The sequence below is a fragment of the Musa acuminata genome, chromosome BXJ3-10, assembly GCF_036884655.1.
Source record: "Musa acuminata AAA Group cultivar baxijiao chromosome BXJ3-10, Cavendish_Baxijiao_AAA, whole genome shotgun sequence".
In the NCBI taxonomy this organism is placed as follows: domain Eukaryota; kingdom Viridiplantae; phylum Streptophyta; class Magnoliopsida; order Zingiberales; family Musaceae; genus Musa; species Musa acuminata.
The window spans coordinates 19,092,949-19,106,262 of NC_088358.1; the positions used below are offsets into that span (position 1 = coordinate 19,092,949).

At 44.1% G+C, this 13,314-nt stretch overlaps 3 protein-coding genes across 3 annotated transcripts; 1 reads left to right on the forward strand and 2 right to left on the reverse strand.

The window, feature by feature from the left end:
- Positions 1 to 490: 490 nt before the first annotated feature.
- On the reverse strand, positions 491 to 4,062 carry LOC135651253 (receptor protein kinase TMK1-like). Its single transcript, XM_065171209.1, has 3 exons — positions 3,677 to 4,062; positions 1,263 to 3,600; positions 491 to 1,183 (listed from the first exon to the last, which is right to left on the reverse strand). The coding sequence occupies exons 2-3, from the start codon at positions 3,538 to 3,540 to the stop codon at positions 666 to 668; spliced, it is 2,796 nt and encodes a 931-aa protein (XP_065027281.1). The 5' UTR covers positions 3,541 to 3,600; positions 3,677 to 4,062; the 3' UTR covers positions 491 to 665.
- Positions 4,063 to 6,235: 2,173 nt separating this feature from the next.
- Positions 6,236 to 7,239, forward strand: LOC103999991 (protein MKS1). The gene is made up of 2 exons (XM_018819382.2): positions 6,236 to 6,692; positions 6,798 to 7,239. Exons 1-2 carry the CDS (start codon positions 6,236 to 6,238, stop codon positions 6,968 to 6,970), a joined length of 630 nt encoding a protein of 209 aa, XP_018674927.2. The 3' UTR covers positions 6,971 to 7,239.
- Positions 7,240 to 9,936: 2,697 nt separating this feature from the next.
- Positions 9,937 to 12,961, reverse strand: LOC135651259 (putative pentatricopeptide repeat-containing protein At3g15130). The gene has a single exon (XM_065171217.1). It carries the CDS (start codon positions 12,621 to 12,623, stop codon positions 10,566 to 10,568), a length of 2,058 nt encoding a protein of 685 aa, XP_065027289.1. The 5' UTR covers positions 12,624 to 12,961; the 3' UTR covers positions 9,937 to 10,565.
- Positions 12,962 to 13,314: the final 353 nt, after the last annotated feature.

Sequence of the window (13,314 nt, forward strand, 5' to 3'; positions counted from 1 at the left end):
TAATTAAAAATATTTTAACTAATTTTAAAATTATATATAGTAAAAAATATATATAAATAACAATATCAATTAAACATTGATATTAATTGCACTAAACTTGTTTGGTTTTAATTTATTCCTCAAAACAACCTTAGTTCCTTGATTGACATCAATAATCTCTTAAATAAATAATTTAAAATATTTAAGTAATATTTTTATTATATAATAAATAATTACAATATTTTATTATATATTTTTCAACACATCCGATCCAATAATTAAATCGGACAGATTAATGATCTAATTCTCAATTTTCTGATTCAGTAAACATGATTGTAAGTGTTTGTTTGGCACATCATTCTAACATATGAGTTTGTGTGGACAAGTCAGAGAAAATTTTGTGATTCTTCAATTGCAATTAACTTGGAAAACAATACTCTCTTGAGGATTTGTAGCCTATATATATATATATATATATATATATATATATATATATATATATCATGAAAAGATGAGGAAAAGCAAGGATTGTTCTCAAAGCAAATGTAAGAAAGCAGAATCCAAAAGAGCTCTCTCTACAGAGATTAAACAAATGGGACTATAAAGAGATCACTGAGCTGACTTCCGTCTTCGAAGCAATATCAGAAGCAGAGATCCAAGAAAGCAACATGGCATCATTTCGTCGCTCACCGGCCGTCTGCGGAGGTGAAGGACTCGGCGAACCCCGACGGCCTCGCCGGGATGCTGATCTTGCTGCAGTCAACGCTCAAAGAAACGACGCCCGAAGCAGCGCCGTCCGCCGCCTGCCACCCCTGCACCATCTGGAGAAGCGGCTGGTCGAGGTCGATCCCCAGGTAGTCATCCGGCTCGTCCCCATCGACGGGGCTCCATTTCTCCACCAGCGGCGCCAGCACGTTCACCGCGTGCCCCATGTCCGGCCGCTGGTGTGGGTCCCGAGCGGTGCAGTGCCCCGCCAGCTCCGCCATGACGCAGATGCTCTCCAGGGTCTCCTCCGTCACCGCAAGCGACGGGTCCACGATGCTCTCGAGCTTCTCTCTCGTGTTCTTCATCCTGCCGAACCAGAAGGCCAAGTAGCGGCTCTCGTCCGGGCGGTCCTCGTCCAGTGCCTTTAAACCGGTCAGTAGCTCCATCAACACCACCCCGAAGCTGAAGACGTCGACCTTCGTCGTTACCTTCCCTGTCACTGATTCAACCATCGATTGCTGAGTTGGTAACCTGCAAAGATAAAAGATGGAGAAACATTGCAGAATACAGACACTTACCAGCATATTCTGGAGCCAAATACCCAAAAGTGCCGGCGAGTCTGGTGGCCACAGAGTTCTTCCCGTCGGGGGCAAGCTTGGCGAGTCCGAAATCTGAAACCTTGGCTCGGTAGTCGTCGCCGAGAAGTATGTTTGCTGACTTCAGATCCCTGTGGATGAAGCACTCCTTAGCAAAGTTATGGAGGTACTCGATTCCTCTGGCGACATCCAGTGCAATGTTAAGCCGCTTCTTCCACGACAATGGCTCCAGTCCCAGCTGCTTCCAGTGGAAGAGATGCTTGCTCAGAGCCCCCTGAGGCATGTACTCGTACACCAGCAACCTCTCGTTGTCCTCCACGGAGTAACCCAGGATGGACACCAGGTGGCGGTGGCGAACCTTGGACAGCACGGCGATCTCTGCTTGGAACTCGCCCAAGGCCTCGTTGCCTACCCTTGCCGACTCCGTTCTCTTCACCGCTATCGTCGTCCCATCGTGCAACTCGCCCTTGTAGACCACGCCGAACCCTCCCCGGCCAAGCACGTTCTCCGGGGCGAAGTTTCCCGTGGCGGCTCGAAGAACCTGGATCGATATCACCATGTTCCCTGCCTCGATCACGTGCGTCTCCCCTGTGCTGCTGCTGTTCATGCTGCGGAGCTCACTTGCGGATGCGCTGATGTTGCCATTGCTGGCGATCGCGATCTTGACGAAGTTGTCTCGGTCAGCGGAAGAGTCTCTGGGTTGAATGACAATTCCAGTCGGCGCCTTCGTCTTCCGCTTCTTCCGCCAGAGAAGAAACAGAACGGCCAGGAGGACGATTATGACGACAACAGCAATTGGAACGATAACAAGCAGAGTTTTTGAGCTGGAAGAGGAAGAGGAAGCACCAGAAGAGGCAGGTGATTTCGGTGGGGCATCGCCACCGGGAGGAGTAGAGGTACCCAACATCTTATTCCCATCCAGAACGACTGTCACGCCAGCGGGGAATTGAGGAACGGGAGGTGAGAGGTTGTTCGAAGACAGATCCAACGATCTCAATGATTTCAACCTCGTCAGGCTGGAAGGAATCGTGCCATTGAGATTGTTGCCTCCCAACGCTATCTTAACGAGTGAATCCAATTCTCCAAGCGACGGGCTGAGCGTACCATTCAAATGGAAGTTTGGCAGATTGATGATGGCAATCTTGCCGCTGGCACAGGACACTCCCAACCACGAGCCGGTGCAAGAATCGTTCCCAGACCAAGACCTCGCGAGCCTCATAGGGTAGCCGACGCCGTCGAGGAAACCCAGGAGAGCCGCAACGTCCGGCGGGCAGGCAACTCCCGGTGTAGGATGACAGAACGGGTTGTTAGCGTACGTGAAATCGCTGAAGCTCACCTTGGGGATCGGTCCCATGAACGCGTTGTTGTCGAGGTGCAACGACTGGAGCTGCGGCAAACTCGTCAGGTTGGCAGGGACGAGTCCGACGAGCTGGTTGTTGTTGAGCCACAGCCGGTTCAAGGAGGTCAAGGCGGAAATGGAGCTCGGGATGGTCCCCGAGAACTGGTTCCCGTGAAGCCAAGCATCAGTCAGGAAGGTCATGGAGGCAACAACGCCGAGGGAGCCCGACAACCCCGGCGCCTGCTGGCTGTTCAGCCACAGGATCTGCAACGGCAAGCCGGAATAACTAGCCGGAATCTCACCGGTGAGGCGGTTGTAGGACAGCTTGAGGACGATCAAGGAACGCATGTTCCCGATGAAATCCGGTAGCGGACCGGCGAGGTTACAGTTCGACAGGGACAGGTTCGTCAGCTGAGCAGAGTTCGCCAAGTCGGCCGGCACCATCCACCCGGTGCTTCGATTCAGAGGGATCCTGTCGAGAGCGAGAACCTGCAAGCTATCGAGTCCGACGAAGAAGTCGAGGGGGATCGTGTCGAACTGGTTGTTGTCGAGGTAGGCGTACTGCAAACTGGCCAACCCCTTGAAAGACGGCAGGGTTCCGGTGAAGTTGTTCCCTTGGAGGCCGATGTTGGCGAGCATGGAGAGCTTGTTGAAGTCCGGAGGGAGCGTGCCGACGAGTCCCAGGTTTTTGGCTTGGATCTGGGTGACGCGAGAGCCGGAGCAGAAGACGTAGGGCCACCGCGGAGGCCCGCAGGGGTCTTCGTTGTCGTCGGGCCATTTGAGGAGCTCCGCGTTGGTCATCCCCTTCCGGAACTCATCAAGAATCTTGTAGTCACCAGGGTCTGTGTCGCCGAAGGCGACCGAGACGAAGCCAAGCAGGAGACATAAAGATTGGATTTTGATCAAAATTCTCAGCGCCATTCCGAGTTCAGCGCGAATGGCGAGTCAAGAACTCCATCAAATCATCTCAGAGAAGAGAAACTGAGAAGAAGATTGCACTCACGGTCAGTAATCTTTACCGATATCAAGTAGATTACAATAAGAAAACAGCACTCACAAGAAAGATCCTCCAAATCAGAGATTGGCATCCCCTAACGGACAGGTGCAGGCGCTATCTAAACCCCCATGAGAACACAAATTTGGGAGTAAAAAAAAGATTTTTATTGCCGATCCAGTTGGTTTCAGGGCCGCCTTTGCATCAAAATCTGATTTTTACGCAACGTTTGGAACAGTGAACCACCAAATCCCTCCAGGAACAAAGAATTAGGCGATGGAAATAGAAAACTTGAGGGCAATGGGAAATGCTACAGTGAAGCATGAAAAGCTGGCAAAAGGTGGTGAAGGGAGATGTTTCTGCTTTTGATTAATCTTGATTTGTAAGCCATTCAATTTTGCAATCAATGCAGGTATTCTTTTCCTTCTATGATTGCAAGAACCAACAAACGAGATTTTACATTTCCAAAGGAATTCTTAGTTGGCAATTGACTGTTCTCCTCTCTCTCTCTCTCTCTCTCTCTCTCTCTCTCTCTCTCTCACCACTGTCATCCAAATGAGGACACAATAATAACAAGGGTTAGTTCACCAAAGAGTCAGAGGTGTTGAAGGTCATGCACAATATGAGGTTTGGGAGAGTGAAGATGCAGATGATTTGGGACATGAACACCTCATAGAGTCCAATCCTTTTTTGGGTAACCTGCTCTTTTCTTGGATCTGAAGCAACCGATGCAGCAGAGCTCCAGTCTGTGAGTCTTGCCATTTAAAGAGAACACAAATGGAGAAGTAAATTTGATGTTATCAAGCTCTGATAGTCTTCGTTTCAGAACTCTCAATTCATTTCTCAGGATGATATCATGCTGCTGTTACAATGCACCAATCATTCAAAGAATAGTATGATTAATCTGTGATCATTTTTATGAAGCAAATGAGGTGAAGAAAAGAAGACTTGTACCAGAAGAGTTTCTTCAACCTACTGCTTGGCTTCCCAGGGAAAGAACGCTGGTGGTTGGGCGTCAACCACCAGCCTAAAGCGAGCAAGGCGGAGCCCATCGTGGCATTTACCTCTCCTATGTGGCGTGCGACCCTTCTGAGTCAGACAACTAAGCCAGCACCGCTCCTGGGCCAGATCCGGCCGGTTTCTGGGTCGACGCGGACCCGATGGGTTGGCTTGACGCGGTTTGGTCTGGTTTTGGCTTGGCCCAGAGTTGACTCCAAATAGATTCCCTTTTTTGTGTCATGGTGTTGGATTTTAATCGGGCATAGTGTTCTCGTGGGCAAATTCCAGAGAAAAAGCCTATGTTTTTTTGGGCTTTTTCCGGGAAGTGCCTTACATTTTGCTTAATATTCATAATACCTCACGTCATTTATTATTATTATTATTAATATTATTATTATTATTATTATTATTATTATTATTATTATTATTATTATTATTGTCGTATGGATCGATCACCGATCCAATAATAATGTTTCAAGCAATACCAAAAAATATTATAATGCAATAAAAAGCAATGTAAAACACTATAATATAGTGTTCTTATTATAGTGTTTTCAGTAATATTTATTAAATACTATAATATAGTATAAAATATTATACTGTAATATTTTTATATTATATTATAATATATTTTTAGTATTACTGAGTATACTATAATATTATAGTGTAAAAATCATGTAACCGATTCACCCTATCAACCGGTTCATAAGAAATGAGAGGAAAAACAAGAAAAAAGGGATTAGTGGTTGGTTGTGAAATCAATGATATTTTAGATATTAAAAAATATTGTTAGATAATTTTAGAAATAGGGGACACTTATCGGGGAATATATATATATATATATATATATATATATATATATATATATATATATAATGAAGAATTCACCATTTTATCTTCTTACATTTTTTATTATAATATTTTTATATTACATTATAATAGTTTTTAGTATTATTGAATATATTATAAAATTATAATATAAAAAACATATAATTGGATTGATTCACCCTATGAACCTGTGCTAAAAAATGACAGAAAAAGCGAGAAAAAAGGGATAAGTGATTGGTTGTTAAATCAATGATATTTTAGATATAAAAAAATATTATTAGAGAATTTCAGAAATAGGGGGACACTTATCGGGAAAAAAAATTAAAAAGATATTTTTTTCTGAAGAATTCACCCTTTTATCTTCCCATATTTTTGGGTAGACATACCTTAATTTATGGGAAAAAGAAAGTGTCAAATACACCACAAATATCAAAATTATTGGTGAAAGAAGTAAAGGCGTTGACGAAGTACAACCTCGGTACCGGACGAAGTCTTGGATACTATTGACTTCATCCACGCCCTCTCTTTTCCCTTGTTTCGAACAGCAAACGCCAAGGAGATCCACTGCGCTGAGTGCACGTCTTGGGATACTTTGGCTATGCTGCTACGAGGACTCTTCGGTCTGCCACGAATTGGACAGCGAATCCCAACTTAAAAGTTGGACTTGGCAAAATTCCCAAGTGGGCGGCTCAGCATGCTGTCTGCTGCCGATGGAATAACACCTCATCAGACTGCCGTCCTCCGTGGACGAGTTCAACGTTCTTTTCTGGTTTTGATTGCCTTCGTTGTGATGCGATGGTGCACTCCATTACTTCATTGACTTCTGTGCCCATATATTTCATGTGGACTCTTCTTCTTCTGCATTGGCTTCGCTTACTTCGCATCATGGGTTGCTCTGATCTCGCCATGGACGGTGGACAGGCGTCGAGGAGAGAGCTCCTCGGCCCCCGGCCGGCTCCTCTCAGGATCCGGAAGGACTCCTACAAGTTAAAGAAACCTCCGGTGGCGCCGCCTCAGCACCGGCCGCCGATCATAATCTACGCCATCTCGCCCAAGGTCATCCACACCACCCCTGACGACTTCATGTCGGTGGTGCAACGCCTCACCGGCGCCGCAGCTGCCTCCTCCTCTTCGTCTTCTGCTGACGCTCCTTTAGCCACCGGGGAAGTGTTCTCCCCAGCTGCTCGTTTTGCCGTGTTCGAGAAGCCAGCGCAAGGCGCCATATCGGCTGATCTGCTAGGAACCGGTGGTGGTACGTCGACGTTGGATCGGCCGTCCGCTTCGTTTCATGGCATATTGTCCCCCGTCCCTTCTTCCCTGCCATGGATATCTCCCAACTTGTTTGCATCCTCCACAGGCCAGACTCAGATTAGCTTCGTCAACGAACTCAGCCCAGCTATTCATGGTGGCAGGAGCTTTCCGGAGATGATCAACTGCTTCATGCCGAGTCCCAGCAACTTCCTATCCGGTGGAATGGTACCTTCTCCTGCAGCTTTCTGGGATCTCTTCAACCAATACCAAGATCCTTAGCTACTCATGAAGCTGTCAACAAAGTGATGTCATGGAGAACTACAAGCACGAAAGACATCACAATAAGCTAAATCTTCTCGTGACATTGTTACAAGTAGTGTTGGGTTCGCACTATACAGTAGTGTTCTTGTCCACCTTTAATAGATTAGATGAAGCTCACTGTGAAACCAGTACTGAATTGGGCCATCAACATCAGCTATCTTGCTGACTAAACGATGCACAAGATTGTTCTTCGCTCCATCTATATCTCTCGTTCTTATTCTTTTCCACATGCTTGTTTCTCAGTTCTTGATTTCTCAGTTGCACTAATTCTGAAGCTGCTGCCCATGAGATGCAAGAAAGCATATATCCTCAGCTTTTTGTGAATGCTTGTGGTGTAGTTCTGCTCCGGTGGAAATGTTTTCTTCATTTTTATTAGGCTTAATCAATACATGAACATGGGATCTTATCTCCAAATTTGCTTTGCCCTACACTTAATACAATGCTGAGTCATCCTATGGTTGACTTTTCCGGCAAACTTTATCCTGAGGCTTGTCATACCAGCAAGATCAACTCATCATAATCATGTGATGCAATCAGATGTTGATATGCAGGTTAGGATGCAGAAGGTTGTATTAATCAAGTGATTACTTTTCTATTTTATTAAGCCCTTTGATATTGATGATTTCTGATAAGTATAGGCAACCTTTCAGCACTGTGCTCTTCCAAGCTATCCAATACAAGATCTTATCATCAAGTGTAATAGATGTGAATGAAAGAAGCATGGAATTGAGTACAAGTTATTTTAATTAAAGCTTAATCACATCATAGGTATAGGCTAACTTTATACTATTTTATGACATAATTATATTAGGATCAAGAGCACTAAGAAGAGGGGGGGGAGGGATGAATTAGTGCAGCGGAAAACTTTCGACGATTAAAACTACGTTCGTACGTTGAAATCCGATTCCGATGTAAAAGTTGTTTCGTGCAGATAATAACTTTGAAAGCTTATGGAAACGTATTTGAAGTAAAGTAAGGAAGACAGTTTGCAGTTAAGATAGAAATCAGAATCTAAGCGCAAACTAAAATATGATATTCGTACGATAAAACTGATTTTTGTCTTAACGCTGATTCGGAAAATACTTAACTAAGAAATACGTTCGTAAATGAACAGAAGGTAGTAAGCTACCGAGGAGGTTTGCAGTAAAGATGAGATGCTCAAAGTAAATGCAAACCGAGATTTAGAGTGGTTCGGTCATTCTTGACCTACATCTACTTTTGGCTTCCTCCACCAACGAGGTCACCGACATCCACTAGAGGCCTTCCTTCAATAGACGAAGGCCAACCACCCTTTTACAGTTTCACTCCTTTTGATGGGCTTAGGAGACAACCCTTACAAACTTTTCTCTCCTCTCTTGAAAGATCAAAACTTGGAAGAAATGAGGGAGGAGAACTTCTAGACTTTACAACACTTTTGAGCTCTAAAATCACATAGTAAGATCAAGCTTTTGGTGCCCTTTCATGCAGGAAAGGGTGGGGTATTTATAGGCCCCAAACCAGTTTGAATTCCGAGCTCAAAACTGTCATCTCCCGGAATTCCGGGGTCTAGCGGTTGCACCGCTTGACAGAGCTCGGAGAGTGAGCCTTTGGGTAGTGCCACCGCTTGTCAAGGGCGGTTGCACCGCTTGGCAGAGCTCGGAGACTGAGCCTCTGGGCGGTGCCACCGCCTGACAGGGGCGGTTGCATCGTCTAGTCTCGCTCGGAGACTGAGCCTAGGCAGTGCCACCGCTTGACTGGGGCGATTGCACCGCTTGGCAGAGCTCGGAGATCGAGCTCAGGCGGTTCCACCGCCTGTCAGGGGCGGTTGCATCGCCCAGTCTTGCTCGGAGACTGAGCCTCTAGGCGGTGCCATCGTCAACCCAGGCGGTGCCACCGTCGACCCAGGCGGTGCCACCGCTGGCCAAGAAATCTGGGTCCGATTGGGCTGATCAATTCGGCCCAATTGCCCTAAGATTAAGTTAATGGGATCACCTCCCATTTCTAACTTAATCATAGTGCTAACTACGATATTTCTTAAGACATTTATTGCAACTTGCTCCGGTGCGTCAATCACTTCTTCCGGCGAGCTTCCAGCGAACTTTCGTCGATCATCCGATGAACCCTCGGTGATGCTCCTACGGACTTTCGGCAAACTCCTAGACTTGCAACGATTCACTTGGCGAGTTCTGACGAGCTTCTTTGGCAATCTCCTGGACTTCTCGGATTTGTTCCCGTAGAACCTCCGATGACCGTCCGTACTTCCGTCGAACTCTTGAACTCCCAACGTGATCATAGTCTTGACTCCGGCATAACTCCTGCTGTATGTTTTTCTTTCATCGTAGTTAATCCTACATACTTATCTCAACATATGGATTAGATAACAAATGACAATTGACTTCATTATCAAAATCCGAGATTCAACAAATTATACATATTATTTTTCTACCTTTATACTATTTCTGTATTATACATATTTTTCATACTATCTTCTTACATCATTATTTCTTTATGCATTCGTAATATTCTCTATAAGAAGGAAATAATTTAAGGTGGAACTTTGGGATTTCCGATTGATTCGGGTTCCTTGAGGTGAAATTTTACCAAGAGCACATGACAACAATTTACTGAAAATACACATGAAATTTTACTATTTGGTTTACTGACATTGTTAATTGTGTGGATTCTTATAATAACAGAGAATATGAAAGAAAAGAAAAAAATGATCTTTTTTTAGTGGAAAAAAAATTGTCTTGCTGGTGTTTCAGTCCAGTTATAAAGTTGAACTTTCTCTAACATAGTTGAAATAATAGCCTTGCAAATCCAATGATTTTATGAATTGGATATAGTGATGATACATGGAAAGCAGCTGAATGATTAAGATTCAGATTCAAGTTGCAAGGCTTATGTAAGAGCCAAGTTTCATCCCAAAGATTACCTTAACAAGCTTGATGATAAATTTTTCTCCATTCCAAGTTCAACATAGTCCATTCACACTGCAACAACAACAAGCCAATGCAACTATCAGGTTCCAGAGTCCACTGACCTTTTAGTAAGATGATAAGTTGGTTTAATCTTGTTTGACAGCATTGTTAAACATCCTTGCAAGAAATTATGTCTCTAGAAAACCATACAGTAGGTTCCTGCAAACACATATATAGCCTCTCTGGACATTTAAGTTGATGTTTTTGGTTTCTCATCTGTTCCAGTAATCTTGTTTATATTTGCCGCAAATTAGAAGTCCCATCATCATACATCATCAGAGACAAAGTAGCCATTTCACTGACTTTTTATATGAGTAACAAGTTCCCATCTTTTCAAGATTTATCTCTCTTATGTTCTAGCAGTCAGATGCAAGCTTCTCCCAAGTCTCATCATTTTTCTTTCCACATAAAGGCAGACCTTGTTTCATACATGCAATTCTTCAGATATCATAGGACCATCACATGGATCGCGAGAACAGTATGAGTATCAACTTGAATTTCCTTGTCCATCTAAAGAAGGAAAACTATAATCTCTTTTTCTGAATGCTAATTTCAGTGACTAGCCACGTCTCTGTGATTCAACTGGCACAATATCACCAGTAATCCCCACAGGAACAAACACCATCTTCAAATCTGTGGAACCTGTTTGCATCTCTCACCACCAAAGCTCTCCCAGTCACCCTTGACAACCCCTTAATAAACTCGTGACAATCACCGCATACTCTGAGGTTCTTGTACACCCTGATCACCTCATCTGTCTTCTCCAAGCCTTTATGAACCAGCCACAGGCCAATGGCCAATCTCTCACTGTGCACCCTCAAGCTTTCTTCTTTTGTCTCATCCTCCACATCATGCAACGCAAGGCTAACTCTACAAGTATAACCCAGCTCTTCCTTCATCTGCCTCTCCACCTTTCTGAGGACCACATGTATTTCATTGCTAAGTGGGTGAGAATCATCACCACCATAAAAGAAATGAACCTCCTTATCAATCTCCACCCAACTGCAACCTCCCTGTTTCTTCAGCCCTTTTCTTTTCATCATCTTCCTTAGCCTCTCACACTTTTTCCAATCACCTGCCTCTGCAAAAATATTAGATATCATCACGTAATTTACAGGATTACCACTATCCATTTGAAGTAAAATTTCTCCGACTTCATTGCCCATTTTGAGGTTTCTATGAACCCTACAAGCACTTAAAAGTGTCTGCCAAATGCCAACACTGGCCTCAACTGGCATGCTCTCAATAAGGATCTTGGCTTCCTGCAACTGGCCAGCACGACCAAGTAGATCAACCATGCAAGCATAGTGCTCTACATTTGGTTTAATATGGCACTCACTCATCAACCTAGAGAAGTAGTCGTGGCATTCTTCCACAAGTCCAGCATGACTACATGCCGATAGCAGAGCTAAGTAAGTCACTTCATCAGGCTCAATCCCTTTTACTTGCATCTCTTCAAACAAGTGGATCGCAACATGGCCATGCCCATGCTTTCCATAGCCATTTATCATTGCAGTCCAAGATACCACATTCTTAGTTTCCATCTCTCTGAAATGCCTTTCTGCTTCTTCTGTCAGCCCACATTTGAGGTACATATCAATGAGAGAGTTTGCTACAGATACATCTGATCCTGATGGATGTTTCACTGTGTAGGAATGAACTTGCCTTCCCTGCTCAATTAAAGCGAAATCAGCAAAAACACCAATTATGCTGGACAGTATGTGACCATCAATGCGCATGCCAGAGCTCCAAAACTGATGAAACAAATCCATGGCTTCTTTCACAAGACCATCTTGAGCATACCCAACAATTAAAGTTGTCCATAATATTACATTCTTCTGCAAGGTCCTATCAAAGACTTTCCTTGCTTCATGTAAATTTCTGCATTTGGCATAGAGATCGATGAGAGCACCTGAAAGAATTGCATTGTTTGAATTAGAAATGCCTGATGTAATTAATGAAGCATGGATTTGAGTTCCTTCCTGAAGCAATCCAAGACAAGTGCAAGCTTTTAGTAAGCTTGCAAAGGTATATTCATCAGGCGTTACCCCTTGTTCTTGCATCTCTCGAAACAAAAGGAACGCATTACTGCCATGGATTCCATGGGAGTAACCTGCAATCATTGTGTTCCAGGTAACAAGATTCTTTAGTGGAAATCTATCAAAGATTTGCTTGGCATCAGTGATTTTTCCACCTTTAGAATACATAAAAATGGTTGAATTGGCCACCACTGGGTGCTGCTCAAATCCAGCTTTAACACAGACTCCGTGAATCTGAATCCCAATTTCGGCAATCCCTCGCAAACCACAAGCTTTCAAACTTGTCGACAGCGTGAACTCATTCGGCCTCACACCAAAAAACACCATATCGCTGAACAATCTTAGGCACTCCTCGGCATCATCCTGTTGCAGAAACCCAACCATAAGCGCGGTCCAAGACACCACATTTCTCTTAGACATTCCATCGAACACCGCACTGCCCAAATCCATCCGACCACATTTCCCATACATGTCTACTAAATAATTGTTCAGAACCAGATCGGAAACGAAGCCCATCTTAATCGCGGCCCCATGGAGCTGAATCCCCCCTTTCAAAGTCGAACCTTTGGAACAGACACCGAGGAGATTGGTAATCCTCAGCAGGTTCATCATGGATGAAAAGGAAGTTCCAACTCCGGCTGCGGGACGACTGAAGAATCAAATCATGCCAACACCGAGAAGCTGCGCCGAGTTGTTGCTCAAAATCCATGCTCACATTCCGGTTCCTCCCCACCCACAAAGCTGCTTCCTTCCAGACCAAATCATGACCTACGCAATGCCACCAGACGAGCAGAACATGCTGCTTTAGTACTCAACCAACCAACGACATGTGTCGAAAGCGTTCGATCAACAATTCTTTCGAGGATGTAATTTTGCCCACACGATAAATCTAGGTCGGACACGAGTTCTGTAAACCTTGCACGTAACGCGTTTGATGAAATGTGGCAATAAATGGACAGTTAAAATGAGAAAGTGTACAGTAAGCGATGGACAACAAGATTCTATCCAAGCCTAATATTTGTTATAGCAGCAAGAAAAATTTTAATCTCTCATCACAACTAGAATGGTTCAAAATATTATAAAATTAAATAGGGAGCAAAATAAATGAGAATGTTTCAACTAAACGAATAGAAAAAAAAAAACTGTAGAAGAATCGAAATGACATTCGAGCACCAATAATGTAAATGAATTAGAAAAAAATTGTTGGAGAAAGTAGCCCACAAGTCCAGTACCCGGTGAGCAGTTGTTTGTGGATCGAAACCTGACTCTGATACTATAATGTCATGGATTTAGTTGGAATTGT

What these genes read in the sequence shown, in the direction of transcription:
- LOC135651259 (XM_065171217.1), bottom strand. Translation starts at nt 12,623, where the DNA reads ATGATGAACCTGCTGAGGATTACCAATCTCCTCGGTGTCTGTTCCAAA.
- LOC135651253 (XM_065171209.1), bottom strand. Translation starts at nt 3,540, where the DNA reads ATGGCGCTGAGAATTTTGATCAAAATCCAATCTTTATGTCTCCTGCTT. An exon ending in TTTGGCTCCAGAATATGCTG is followed by an intron (nt 1,184 to 1,262) that starts GTAAGTGTCTGT and finishes TGGTTGAATCAG; the next exon opens with TGACAGGGAAGGTAACGACG.
- LOC103999991 (XM_018819382.2), top strand. Translation starts at nt 6,236, where the DNA reads ATGGTGCACTCCATTACTTCATTGACTTCTGTGCCCATATATTTCATG. An exon ending in TCTGCTAGGAACCGGTGGTG is followed by an intron (nt 6,693 to 6,797) that starts GTACGTCGACGT and finishes CATCCTCCACAG; the next exon opens with GCCAGACTCAGATTAGCTTC.